The 13805-nt window shown below is 40.6% G+C and overlaps 1 protein-coding gene across 1 annotated transcript; it reads right to left on the bottom strand.

Annotated features, from left to right (window-relative positions):
- Window positions 1-500: 500 nt before the first annotated feature.
- On the bottom strand, window positions 501-13486 carry LOC308075907 (fibrinogen-like protein 1). The gene is made up of 7 exons (XM_080415894.1): window positions 13379-13486; window positions 11459-11663; window positions 9618-9780; window positions 5842-5930; window positions 5375-5463; window positions 1755-1942; window positions 501-789 (listed from the first exon to the last, which is right to left on the bottom strand). Exons 1-7 carry the CDS (start codon window positions 13442-13444, stop codon window positions 582-584), a joined length of 1008 nt encoding a protein of 335 aa, XP_080272020.1. The 5' UTR covers window positions 13445-13486; the 3' UTR covers window positions 501-581.
- Between the last annotated feature and the right edge of the window lie 319 nt (window positions 13487-13805).

Genomic DNA, 13805 nt, shown 5'->3' with positions numbered 1-13805 from the left:
TCAGGGAGGTGACTCTGTATCGTTTAAGATATAATCAGTCAGTCACTCACATTTGATACAGTCTGTTTCTCGCGGATTTTTTTACTAATACGGTGGCGGTGACGTTAGCGTTTTCTCACCGTCAGTTGATGCTTCATATCCATACGAGTCAAACCGCCGTGCTCATTTGTTTATTTTTGGAACACAGTACTTATTTGACGCGATACTAAACAAGTCTATGGGAATTCAGAATGGGGGGAAAAAGCGTGACCCAGGTAGGATACGTATATTACGTCAGACTTCTGCTCTTTAGCTGTAACTTATGTGTGCTGTGTTAAAAACAAATTATATATATATATATATATATATATATATATATATATATATATATATATATATATATATATATATATATATATATATATATATATATATATATATATATATATTTATATATATATATATATATATATATATATATATATATAAAATTGTTTTTATAATAATGTTATATTAGCATCATCACCACTTGCAGTACCCTCGCGGCCCACCAGTGGGCCCCAGCCCACAGGTTGAGAACCACTGCAGTGTTAAATGAAGCGTCATGGTCTCGGGGGCGTGACGTTTTTCCCGACAGCGTTGGGGTCGTGGTCGGGGTCCATCTGGAAGTCTGAGGGTCGCACCTTCATCACGGTGGTCTTGAGGGAGTACCACCACCCTCTCCACGGGAACCACACCATCCCGTCGTCTGTGGCCGCGCTGTAGGGACCCCCAGGGTGGTAAACACCGTTCAGATGGGCTGAATGACACCTGTAGGAGGAGACACGGTCAAATCATGAAGGGTTAACTTAACCCATTCCATCCGGGAACGCATCTGTGTCATTTTAAGATTTTTCTTTTACATTAGAGCAATACTTACAATTGTACTGTCACTAACTTACACTAACTGGCCAAGGGCAAACAACACAGGGGGGTTTAAATAGACACGAGGACTAACTCAACTCAACTCAACTGACCTTCAATACAGGGATAGGCTAAAATTAAATGCACACAGGTGCACAAGATTGCCAAAATCACGGGACTGGTGAGACAAGACAGGTAACAGTTAACTACGGAAAACAGGGAACACTATAGGACCTCACTACAAAATAAAGGTGCATGGAGTCAAATCCTCGCTATATATGGAACTATACAGAGCTTCCTCGCCACTGGGTGGGGCTTTCGACCCACTGGACTTGGGAAGCCCCTTCGGTGGGGGCGTGGTCACATTCTAATACAGCCCAAAACACCCGGATTTAGCATCTGCCTTGGTGGCGTGCCTCGCTAATTACAAGACTGCCAACCCCAACCTCCTGGGATCAAATCTCACTGTTGCCACTATTTTTCCAACAACATCAGATTTCTTTTTCCACCATTAAAGTATAGTTTTTGCCCGCGACGGAGGCGCGCCGTCTCAAGCGAACTTCAGCCACGAGAGGCACCGCCGAGCGAGCTAAAGAGAGCGAGTCGCTGTGCCGAACGTTGCGAAGTTCGCCTGAGCCGACTCAGCGCCGTCCGAGTTACGTACCGACAGGCACAGAATCCTGAATCATGTTTTGGGGTTGAGCGTTTGCCCCAACTGCCACTCAAAGTGACTACTGGCCAATCACAGCGCCTCTTTTCCGGGACTTTCCCAACTCCCGTGCACTCAAATAGCTTGCCAAAACCTCACTGAAACTAAGAAATGAAGGAGCACCAGAGAACACAACGGGGAGACAGAACAAGGAATGGCTAACCTGTTGAACCACCATCCTCCCTTGTCCTCCTGGGCGCAGTTCCCTCTGTAGTGGTCGTTGTCGCGGTCGTAGGTGCTGAACCTCATGCCCTGGTGGCTGGCCCACACCGACACACCAGGCTGGTAGCTGGCAGACAGGGCGTCGCCCGCTGTGCCCGAGTACACGCCAAACGCAAGCCTGTACTGCTCCTAGAGAGAGAGGAGGGGAGGGTTAGATTATTAAAATTCCATTTGAACCCATTAAAACCAGGCAAGCAACCATTTTAGCTATACTATAGCAACATACGTTTTTCAGAAAACACTTTCTGATTAGCAGATGTACAAACTTGCCATGCTGCGCTGCAAGTTTGTATAGCTGCAATTTCTTTTATATTTTAGATAAAATCTGTTTGAAAGAAAAAAAATTTAAAAAAGGTTTAACACAAATGTTCTCTTCTTGGGGGTACCTGGCACAAAACATTTTCAGATGGGGGTCCGTGGCCAAATACATTTTGGGGGTAATCTCTCAAGAACAGATTCAGAGCTGCACTACTGAATCTGTCGGGAGCCCCGTTCAGAACGTGTCAACATTGGCCCACAAGTGGGCGTGCCTTAGATCAGGAAGTGGGCCGCGCTTTCTGTGCGTTCGCTTCCCACTGGAAACAAACCCAAGGTCTGAGGGGGGGGGGGGGGGGGGGGGCTGGGGAGAGAGTCAGAGCACAGAAGTCAAGGCACAGACGGCTGTGTTGTTGACGGACAACGGATGCGCGCTTATGAGAAACATTAGCGCAAGATGAGGATAAAGGAAACATTCAGTCTAAATGTCCAGTTTGCTAATTCACAACTACTACTACTACTTTTGTATTTGAAACTTTAAATTTCTCTAAATATTATAAACTTTCACGACAGCCTAAGTACACATTTTATGCATCCCTGCTGCCTATTAATATAAGAGAACGCAAAATGCAACTAGAAAAAGTGCTCCTCGGAGCACAGGTCTCCGCCAGGTCATTGTGGGCCAGCAATGTTCTGAATTCACCAATAAGGATTGAATATGAAAAATCGGACGGAACGGTCTTGATCACTTGACTGTAGAGATAATATTAACCGATTTGCATGATGTTTGGACAAAATTTGTGGGAGTAAAAAAAATAAAAATTAAAAGTTTTGCAAAGATCGTCCTCCTGGTGGCGCTATAATAGGGCAATGTAATAGGGTGGCATTTGTTCCTCAATGTAGTGTGCGTGCAAAGTTTCACGGTTTTCAAATTTGTATAAAATCTGAAGGCTTAATAATAATAATTATTTTATTTTTTTACATAGGTCGGCCTCCTGGTGGCGCTATAATAGGCAGATGTGAAAAATGCAGGGCAAAGGTTTTTCCTTGACCTCTAGGGAGTGCGCATACAAAGTTTTACACAGATCGGTGCAGTTATAGCACCACCATGAGCCTGATTTGAAACATTTCAAGTGGTATTTTTTCTCCGGCCTAGTGGGAATAGTCTAGATCTGTGGTTCTCAACCAGTGGACTGGGGACCACCAGTGGTCCTTTAGGGGGTTCCAGGGGGTCCCCAGTAAAAGGTGTAATACATTTTCACCCGTTCATCCATATTGTATACGTTGGCTATTTAAAAATAGCAGATATACAAGCTCACAGCGAGTCACTTTGTGCGGTGCTGCGAGCTTGTAGAGTGAAAATGTCAACAAGTAATCAAAAAAGTAAACCAAAGAACACGTTTTTTTGTATAGGATTTCCTCTCTGGTCAGTAAGAATACTTTGAGGACTCTAACAGGAGCCTTCATCCAAGGTTACTTTGACTATGCATGCTCCTCATGGTACAACACCACAAAGGCCTTAAAAACAAGCCTCCAGACATCCCAAAACAAACTGGTAAGGCTACTTCTTGGCCTCACACCTACAACTCATCTAACCCCTGCTCACTTTGCTAGCGTCGGATGGCTCAGGTTTGAGGACAGAATACAACAACTTGCAATGGGCCTGGTCTACAACGAAAAGACACCCATGTACCTGTCAAAGTACTTCAAAAACGTCAATTAAGTCCACAGTCACAACTAGTGGAAGCTCCACTGATCGCGTCCAACCCAGATTTGGCACAAACAAGGGGTTGAATTCGATCTCCTGCTATGCCACAAACATGTGGAATGCCCTACCAAAAGCCGTGAAGGAGTATAAACCCCTACTTTCCTTCAAAACCGCCCTAAAAGAGTGCCTATAGGTGGCTGCAATTCGAAACTGGCCCCTGTAAAAGTCAAAGCCTCGATCTTCTATTTTCATTTTTTTTTAAATAGGGCTTAAGTGTCGAAATGTCCCTGAGCAAGACACTTAACCCATATCTGCTCACCCGCAGGATGAAAAAAGGTCAAAAACAAAAAAGTATGGAATGCCATTCCGCAGGTCTCGAGAGCTGCAGCCTCAGTGGATTTTTTTTAAGAACCACTTAAAAACACTGCTGTTTAAACAAACTTTAGAAACTGGGTGTCTGTCTCCTGGACCAAACCTTGAAGATGGTTCCACAGGAGAGGAGCCTGATAGTTGAAAGTTCTCTTTTGGAAATTCTAGGAGCCACAAAGTAAGCCTTCATAGCCTACTGGGAATGCAGTATTTCAGCCTCCAAGGATTATGAGAAAAATGTAGGCAAGAAAAAAACAACAAATATTTAGTAAAAAGATAAATATAGATGTAATATGAGCATCATTGGCTCTGTTTTTTTTTCTATTTTTGCCCTGAAATTTGTATGATTTCCTTGAGTCCAAATTGTATGGCATATGTGTTCATTTGTATGTTGTATACTTCCAAAGATATTGGTTATTTTTTCCATTTTTGAGTTTGGGTACGATCTGTGTAACATAGGGTTAAAAATGAACCCCATGGGACATTATTTCAGTGGAGAATCTTAAAATACACACTTCAAGGAAAGAAAGTATATAGTAAAAGCTGTTTTTGTACTGTCATAGAGTCAAGATGTGCTTGAATCTTAATAATAACCACGTTAATGAATTTATTGGGTCCAAATTGTAAGGGAATTTGTTTTTGCCTTTGTAGGTTGTTTCCTTCAAAAGTTATCAATTGTTTTCCATTTTCAGGTTTGGGTTCAGGATATGTATAATAAAGGGGTTAAAATAATAACCCGTATTATTTCAGCCTGTTACCTGTCAAAATCTTAAAATACACACTTCAAGGATTAAGAAAAGCCAGGTGGCGGGAAAAAAATCCACCCTATGCGTGTCGACCCCACTTTCCATCTAGACAGAAATTGCACACTGTGTTCATGATTTGAGGCATTTTGTTTGTCCTATTAGATTATGGTTTTGAAACATCAACTGATGGTGAAAAAGGACATCTACACTTCAGTGACACTTACGGAACTCAGCTCCGCCACGTTCATGACCCCATTACCGTCGTGGCCAATATTCATGGTAAAACAAACCCTCAAGTGTGATTTATACACACAGGTTAGATCCTACAGCCACTATATACTGTACAATACACAAAATATTGTATGTATGCAGTATGCAATAGTCACAGGCAGAAAGTTATTGTTTCACTGTTTATCATGTTTCATGAATTCAGCTGTATTAGCATGAGAAAAGGGTAGGCAAGGCCTGATCCATCCATCCCACCTCCTCATTGGCCACGGTGAAGTTCTTGTATTCGGCATAACGCTGGTTTCCTTCAAAGTCTTCCAGGTTGATCCTGAGAGCATAGTCCCCTGAGGGAGAGATTTACACATTTAGACATTTAGAGTATAGTCTCCTGTAGAGGGAGAAAGACATTTAGATATTTAGTCATATCGGAGATTAAAAAAATATATTTTACATGAAATTGTCCGTCATACACTGAACCTGACTTGGTAATGCACAAGGATCTGATCGCCCCAAAATAGCCGATCTACAAACTCACCATGTTGTGAGCTTGTAGATCTGCTATTTTTTGCTTCATCCCCCCCCCCCCCCAGAATATGAATTCTAGGGTGTAAGTGGTTAACAAAAGTGGCATTTTAAGAGTTTTTAAGCATATTTTTTGCTATCGCGAAAATATTGTTAATTACAATTATTTTGGGCACAATAATAGCGACATGAAATTTGACCTTGTGCGGTGAGGTGATGCAGGTTGTCGTTTCCCAGCCAGAACTCTGAACGGCTGTCTCCAAAACCAGACTTATAGTCAGCCCACGACCTGGACAGACAGACAGACAGGCATATAATAATCTATCCTGATTTAGGGGCATGTCATTATGTTCCAACACTTTCTCATCAACGTAGCATACTTGTTCACCTTAATGAAAACAGAAGCTAAAAGAAACAAAGAGTTTAGCAGGTATAACTTGATTTCCTGAAATTCTAGGGAATTGGAAAAAGTTAAACTCTCTCTTCAAGAAGGGGAGACATTATTAACAAACGTCTAAAGAGGAAACCTTGAATTCTGTTGAGCCTTATGGATTAAATGACGAATTGTCACTACCAGTGGTGGAAAGTAACTAAGTACATGTACCCAAGTACTGTACTTAAGTACAATTTTGAGGTACTTTGACTTTACTGGAGTATTTTCAATTGTCTATACTTTTACTTCTACTCCACTACATCTCAGAGGCAAATATTGTACTTTTACTCCACTACAATTATTTGAAAACTTTAGTTACTTTGCAGATATAAATTATTATGTTATAAAACACACATTAACCACTCTAGCACTATTTTATACCTATGCTATTTGAAAATAGCCGATCTACAAGCTCACAACGCGTCGCATCGCGACGCGTTGTGAGCTTGTAGATCTGCTATTTTCAAATATTTAGTACTTTTACTTTTGATACTTTAAGTACATTTTGATGCCAATACTTTTGTACTTTTACTCAAGTAAATTTTTAATTCTGGACTTTTACTTGTAATGGAGTATTTTTATATTGCAGTATTGGTACTTTTACTTAAGTAAAGAATTTGAGTACTTTTTCCACCACTGGTCACTACCATGTTATCTGCAACCTAAAATTAGATGTCATTAGGAAAATAATGGCTCTGAGCTGAGTGTAATGTAACTTGATCATACTACAGCGTCAGTGCGTCACATAAAAGCATCAAAAGTAACAGATCTACAAGCTCGAAACGTGGTGCGAAGCGACACGTTTTTAGCTTGTAGATCACTCGCTCCTTCTGGATCTGCTGCTTTTGCTACTTTTGAATTTGAATCCTGAAAAGTGACAGTTTTTGGCCATTATGAGGTTTCCACCCAACAGAGACGATATATGTTTCCACCAGTCCTCATACTTATATTTACATGTCTGTATCTGTGTCACAAATGTTTGGACTGGCATGATGAAGACCTCAAAACATATGTTGTTCTGCAGCTTTGTATATTGATTAGTTAAAAACTAAAAGACGATCGCTGGGATCCAATGTCACAGTGAAGTGTTTATATATATATATATATATATATATATATATATATATATATAGTAAAACAAATATATATATAGTAAAAAAGAATGGACCTTCAAGGACCTTCAAGGAAGGGACTGCACACTCCAGGGAACAGGAGAAAATTCACACTCTCACACACACACACACACACACACACACACACACACACACACACACACACACACACACACACACACACACACACACACACACACACACACACACACACACACACACACACACACACACACACACACACACACACACACACACACACACACTTTAAAGACTTCATGAACCCAGTGGCTGTTCATTTTGCAGAAGCCAAACATTGTATTTACTCAAGTATTGTACTTAAGTACAATTTTGAAGTATTTGTTTTTACTTTACTGGAGTATATCTAATTTTCAGTACTTTTACTTCTACTCCACTACATCTCAGAGACTAAAACTATATTATATTGTACTTTTACTCCACTACAATTATTTAAAAACGTTAGTTATTAGTTTGATTATTATTACAAAACATACATTAACAACTTCCGTCCTATATACATTTCGGCCATTTGAAAATAGCCCATCTACAAGCTCTCAAGTTTGTAGATCTGCTATTTTCAAAAGATTTTTATACATTTAAAAAAGTTGTGAAACGGGACATTCTGCATTATGAGTGCTTTCTACTTTTGGTGCTTTAAGTGCATTTTGATACCAATACTTTTACTCAAGTACATTTTGCATTCCGGACTTTTACTTGTAACAGAGTATTTCTACATTGCAGTATTGATACTTTTACTTACTGTAAGTAAAACATTTGAGTAATTTTTCCACCACCGTCACTTTTTTTGTGGGGGGGGGGGGGATTTTTACCCATTATCCATAAACTTCTTTGCCATTTTGTACTATTTGTAAAAACATTTTCAAATAGTTCAAATACCCAATCTACAAGCTCACAACTGGTCGATGTAGATCGGCTAGTTGAACTACAGTATTTGAAAATGTTTTTAAAAATAGTAATAAAAAAAATAAGTCTATAGGGATAAAGGGTAAGGCACCGGCGAAAATAGGGCCCGGGGAGTGACATGCAGCAAAGGTCGTCGGGCTCGGGACTCGAACCAGGCACCTACTCTACATTGAGCCTAGGTGCCTGGACTGCTACGCCAGCCGTCCAGGCCCACCACTGTGGACCACTGTTAGACCTACATCTCCTTCTGGACTCCTGGGATCGTCATTCATCCTGGATTTCTCCTTCATTTGGTATCAAACTCCCAAAATTCACCAGAACACAGGAAATTACATCTACTATGTTAAAAACGTTTCTGGGGGTGGACCCCCAGACCCCCCGCGAGGGGGGGTGTGGTCAGTGCATGCATTCATACAGAGATATTCACTTTTAAGTAATGAATGGTTATTGGCTTTTAGTTGTTTTTTTCTTTGATTTTTAAATCTCTGTGTTGTTATCCATGTCCTCACTGTATTACCTGATTCACTGCCTTTTGCTATTATTATAATGTTGTTTTATGCTTTTGCTTTTCTTTTTTTGCTTTTTGCTAAATTAGTTGTAATTGAAATTGTATTCTTGCTCTGTAAAGCACTTTGAGCTGCATTTCATGTCATGAAAGGTGTTATACAAATAAAGTTTATTATTATTAATGATGGGTCTCTTGCTTCACATTGCTTCCGTCATCAAATACATTTCTGTATGCCTACTTTCAGCTTTTTAATGGAGGAAATTGTACCCATCATTATTCAATGCTAGTAAAGCAAGCCTGATAAAAGTATCAAACTCACAAAATGCATCAAAACACAGGAAATAACATGTACTCCTGGATTCTCACAGTCGAATGCTGGCAGCCCTGGACCTCACTGCATCACATCCCGTGTGGGCAGGGGTCATCAACATGTCTGTACACGGACAAACATGTCCGTGGGACTTTTATTTTTTGTTTTTTTTAATCTAGATATAGCCTATATATTTTCTTCATTATAATGTAGAAACATACTGAGCCACTTAATATTGGTCGTTAAGTGGCTCAGTAGTTAATGCAGACATACTATTGTTTTAAAATGTGCAGCACATTGGAATAGACCCTACGACACATTAGGACTCCATTTAGTATACATTTAGGGCTAGGCCACTGTGTTTTTGGTAAAATGATTATTTTGCATGTCCGTGGCAAAAATGAAATATTAATGAAAATGTCCATCACAAGCTGCCATGGTGATGACCCCTGCATGCGATACCTCCACGGACCACCAGTGGTCCACGTCCACGGACCAATATATATAAAGATCTCTCAGTATGTTTTGCTCGTGCATGTATTTCTCCCCGCCTGCAGTTCCAGCTTTGGCCACTGGGGTGGCGGCTTCAATGTTTCTCAGCAACTCTGGGGGCTTGGCACGCACGCACACGCGCGCGCACACACACACACACACACACACACACACACCTGTTGAAGCTCTCTGTGCCATCGGTGCGTCTCTGCAGGAGGGTCCAGCCACCTCCATCGCTCATGTCACAGTAGACAGAGACTGGAGCAGCGCTGCCCCCTTGTGGCGTGATGGTGTACACCCCACTGGACCTGGAGCCAGACTGGAACACCTGGGAGCAATCTGACACACACACACACACACACACACACACACACTCACACACACACACACACACACACACACACACACACACACACACACACACACACACACACACACACACACACACACACACACACACACACACACACACACACACACACACACACACACACACACACACACTTAGTTTTACCAGTGGTGTCATGGGGGCCACACGGAGTAGGGCAGTAACGACACGGTACAGTACAGTGCACGCTAGAAGGTGCTCCCCCTCCCCCCAGCCAGTAGTATCCTATCTCTGCACACAGCAATGCCTCAGCCACCGTCGAAGAAGAGAAAGATACTCGTTCAAAGCAAACTTTTAGTTTCAGCTCTATAATTCATTCCATTCCTTGAATTTGTATTAGTTTAAAAAGACTAAAACTAAGCTAAAAAACATTTCCTATACAAACATGTTTCCTAATTTAAGGTAAAATTAAATGCGCGCGGTGTGCGCGTGCCGTGTGCGCGCGTGCGTGTGTGTGACGTCATTAAAATACCGTCCTGCCAGTAAAAGAAATCACCATTACACCCCTGAGTATTACTATACTAGACGATGATTTTATCGATGGCAATTATAAAAAGAAATGTTGCGCTTTTAATCCAGCACACAACTATAAGGATGAATTAGGCATAACCGTAACCCCGGCTCCTAAACATAACCTCAAAATGTCTAACCCTGACCTTAAAGGGGAATTTTGGACTAAAGTTTTCTTACCTTTTCTATGACGTTATGATATCTTAGGATGAATGGTACAGTAGAAAAATTTCATAACTCCACCCCTGAGCCGCCACAGCTTAAAAGGTGCGCGGATAGGCCTTAGGTTAGATCACATATTTTAATAGTTTTTTTTTTAGGTTTTTTTGGTGAGATCTGACGTTCATAGTGACAGAACACTATGCAACCAAAAAAAAAAAAAAAAAAAAAAAACAGAAGTCTCGCTAGACGAGATTGAAATCTCGAGATTTCAATCTCGTCTAGCGAGACTTCTGTTTTTTTTTTTTTTTTTTTTTTTTTTGGGGACAGTGTTCTGTCACTATGAACGTCAGATCTAAAAAATAAAATAAAATAAAAAACCTATTAAAATATGTGATCTAACCTAAGGCCTATCCGCGCACCTTTTAAGCTGTGGCGGCTCAGGGGTGGAGTTATGAAATTTTTCTACTGTACCATTCATCCTAAGATATCATAACGTCATAGAAAAGGTAAGAAAACTTTAGTCCAAAATTCCCCTTTAACCCCAACTTAAATATTTTTCCTATTTGTAAGCCTAAAGCACAGCATTATAACTATAACTATAAATATGTTGTTTTAAAAATCGTTCTATAACCGAAGTGGAAAGCAGAGTCCTCACTGACCCCAACGACAACGTAAAACCTCTAAATGCCTAATCCTAACCCTCACCTGAATCTTCTTCCCTAGTGTACGCCTAGAACACGAGCTTGTAGATCGGCTATGTTTAGCATCTTTATGCCGGTCATCAAATTATTGGCTTATGAATGTGACAAAAATAAAAAATGGAAGGCTTCATGAGGTGTGTAATTGATAGATAATACGTAATTTTTTTGTGTGAACTACTCCTTTAAAAATGAAAGTGGATGTGGTCTAACCTCTGTGCTGGGTGTGGTCTAACCTCTGTGCTGGGTGTGGTCTAACCTCTATGCTGGGTGTGGTCGGCAGGCTGCGGTGCGTTTCCATCAGTCTGCGGTGCTTGGTGGTGATTGGCTGCAGACTTGTGAAGGTTGGGCTGGTTGAGGAGCTGCAGCCTGTGGAGGAGGAGCTCCTGCTTCAGCACCCTGCTCCTCAGGAGCTTCTCCTGCTCTCTGAGACGAGACACCTCCTCTGCACACCTGTCTGACGCCTGCACACACACACACACACACACACACACACACACACACACACACACACACACACACACACACACACACACGACACATGACACACACACACACACGCACGCAAAGCACGCACACACACACGCACGCAAGCACGCACACACACACACGCACGCAAGCACGCACACACACACACGCGACACATGACACAATCACGCAGGCACACACACACGACGCACGCACACACGCACACACATGACACACGCACATAGACACTCGCACGCACGCACATGCACACACACACGCACGCACACACACGCAGTCAAGTATACTTGAAAACTTTAGTTACTAGTTACTTTGTAGATTTTGATTATTATTGCAAAACATATATGAACAGCTTCAGCCCTATATATATATTTCGGCCATTTGAAAATCTACAAGCTCACAATGAAGATCTACAAGCTCACAATGAAGATCTACAAGCTCACAATGAAGATCTACAAGATCTTGTAGATCGGCCATTTTCAAAAGATTAGTCTACCTTTTATACATTTGCAAACTTGTGAAATGGGACATTCTTCATGATGAGTATAGGCCTGCTTTTTACTTTTGGTACTTAAGTACATTTTGAAACCAATACTTTTGTACTTTTACCCAAGTGAATTTAGAATTTCAGACTTTAACTTGTAACAGAGTAATTATACATTGCAGTATTGATACTTTTACTTAAGTAACAAATGTCAGTACTTTTCCCACCACTGCCGGTGAAAGCTTGTAGATTTAGGCAATTTTTGGAGAAACCATTTGTTTATTTTTGGAACACAGTTCTTACATGACATGATCTCCTATAGGGATATCAACACAATAAATAACGCCGCGACCCAGGGGGGGATAGCGCCCTCTAGCGGCAGTGACGTCAGACTTTGGTGCTCTATACACCGGACCGGATTACATTTTATTCATATAAAACAAAAAGTTGCATAGTGCCACTTTAAATGATCTTAGTAAACGAATAGACTGGATTGGCTACTTTTACGTTTGGTGCTTTATAGTACATTTTGATGCCAACTTTTTTTTGGCATCAAAGTACCATTTTGTACCATTTTGAACACATGCCCTTTTTTTTTACTATTATTATACTTGTAACAGACAGTGATGGAAAAAGTACTCAAATTCTTTACTTAAGTAAAAGTACCAATACTGCAATTTAAAAATACTCTGTTACAAGTAAAAGTCCAGAATAAAAAATTTACTTGAGTAAAAGTACAACAGTATTGGCATCAAAATGTACTTAAAGTACCAAAAGTACTAAATATTTGAAAATAGCAGATCTACAAGCTCACAACGCGTCGCGATGCAACGCGTTGTGAGCTTGTAGATCGGCTATTTTCAAATAGCCTTTGTATAAAATAGGTTTAAAGTGGTTAACGTATGTTTCATTATATCATAATTTATATCTGAAAAGTAACTAGTAACTAAAGTTTTCAAATAATTGTAGTGGAGTAAAAGTACAATATTTGCCTCTGAGATGTAGTGGAGTAGAAGTAAAAGTATTGGAAATTGGAAATACTCAAGTAAAGTACAAATACCTCAAAATTGTACTTAAGTACATTACTTAAGTAAATGTACTTAGTTACTTTCCACCACTGCTTGTAACAGAGTATCTTTATATTGTGGTATTGCTACTTTTACTTAAATAAAATATCTGAGTACTTTTTCCACCACTGCTGATACTTACAGCCAGGGTGAGAGAGCCAGCTGTGATGACAACCAGCTCAACGAGAAGCAGAACACATCCTGCCATGATCCTCTCAGCAGAAAAAAATAGTAAAAATCCTTAAACTCCTATATACTTCAAAAAAAGAAAAAAGAAAAGTTTTCAGAAATCAAAAGATACGCATTATGTTTAAGCTCCGTCTGAATTCGAAACCCTGAATCTCTGGGATTATGCGCTAAGCATTACATGCACACATACAGTATGATATCCTCCCCTCTTGGAAAGTGCAGGCGTGTGAGAGGAGAGGAGGAGAACAAAAAAAGAAAGAAGAAAATACTGATGGAATACCAGATTTGCTGCAGTCATAAAATCCCAAATATGCAGGGTGCTGATTCAGAACAGACACAGACACGCACGCACAAAAACACACACACACACGCACGCACAC

Source organism: Gymnoscopelus braueri (assembly GCF_963280865.1).
Source record: "Gymnoscopelus braueri genome assembly, chromosome: 20".
Classification (NCBI taxonomy): domain Eukaryota; kingdom Metazoa; phylum Chordata; class Actinopteri; order Myctophiformes; family Myctophidae; genus Gymnoscopelus; species Gymnoscopelus braueri.
This window is presented reverse-complemented; position numbering and strand designations above follow the sequence as displayed.

Coding starts and splice junctions, on each gene's coding strand:
- LOC308075907 (XM_080415894.1), bottom strand. CDS start 13,444: ATGGCAGGATGTGTTCTGCTTCTCGTTGAGCTGGTTGTCATCACAGCT. Junction 11,664..13,378: donor CTGGCTCTCTCACCCTGGCT/GTAAGTATCAGC, acceptor GTGTGTGTGCAG/GCGTCAGACAGGTGTGCAGA. Junction 790..1,754: donor GGAGGATGGTGGTTCAACAG/GTTAGCCATTCC, acceptor CTCCTCCTACAG/GTGTCATTCAGCCCATCTGA.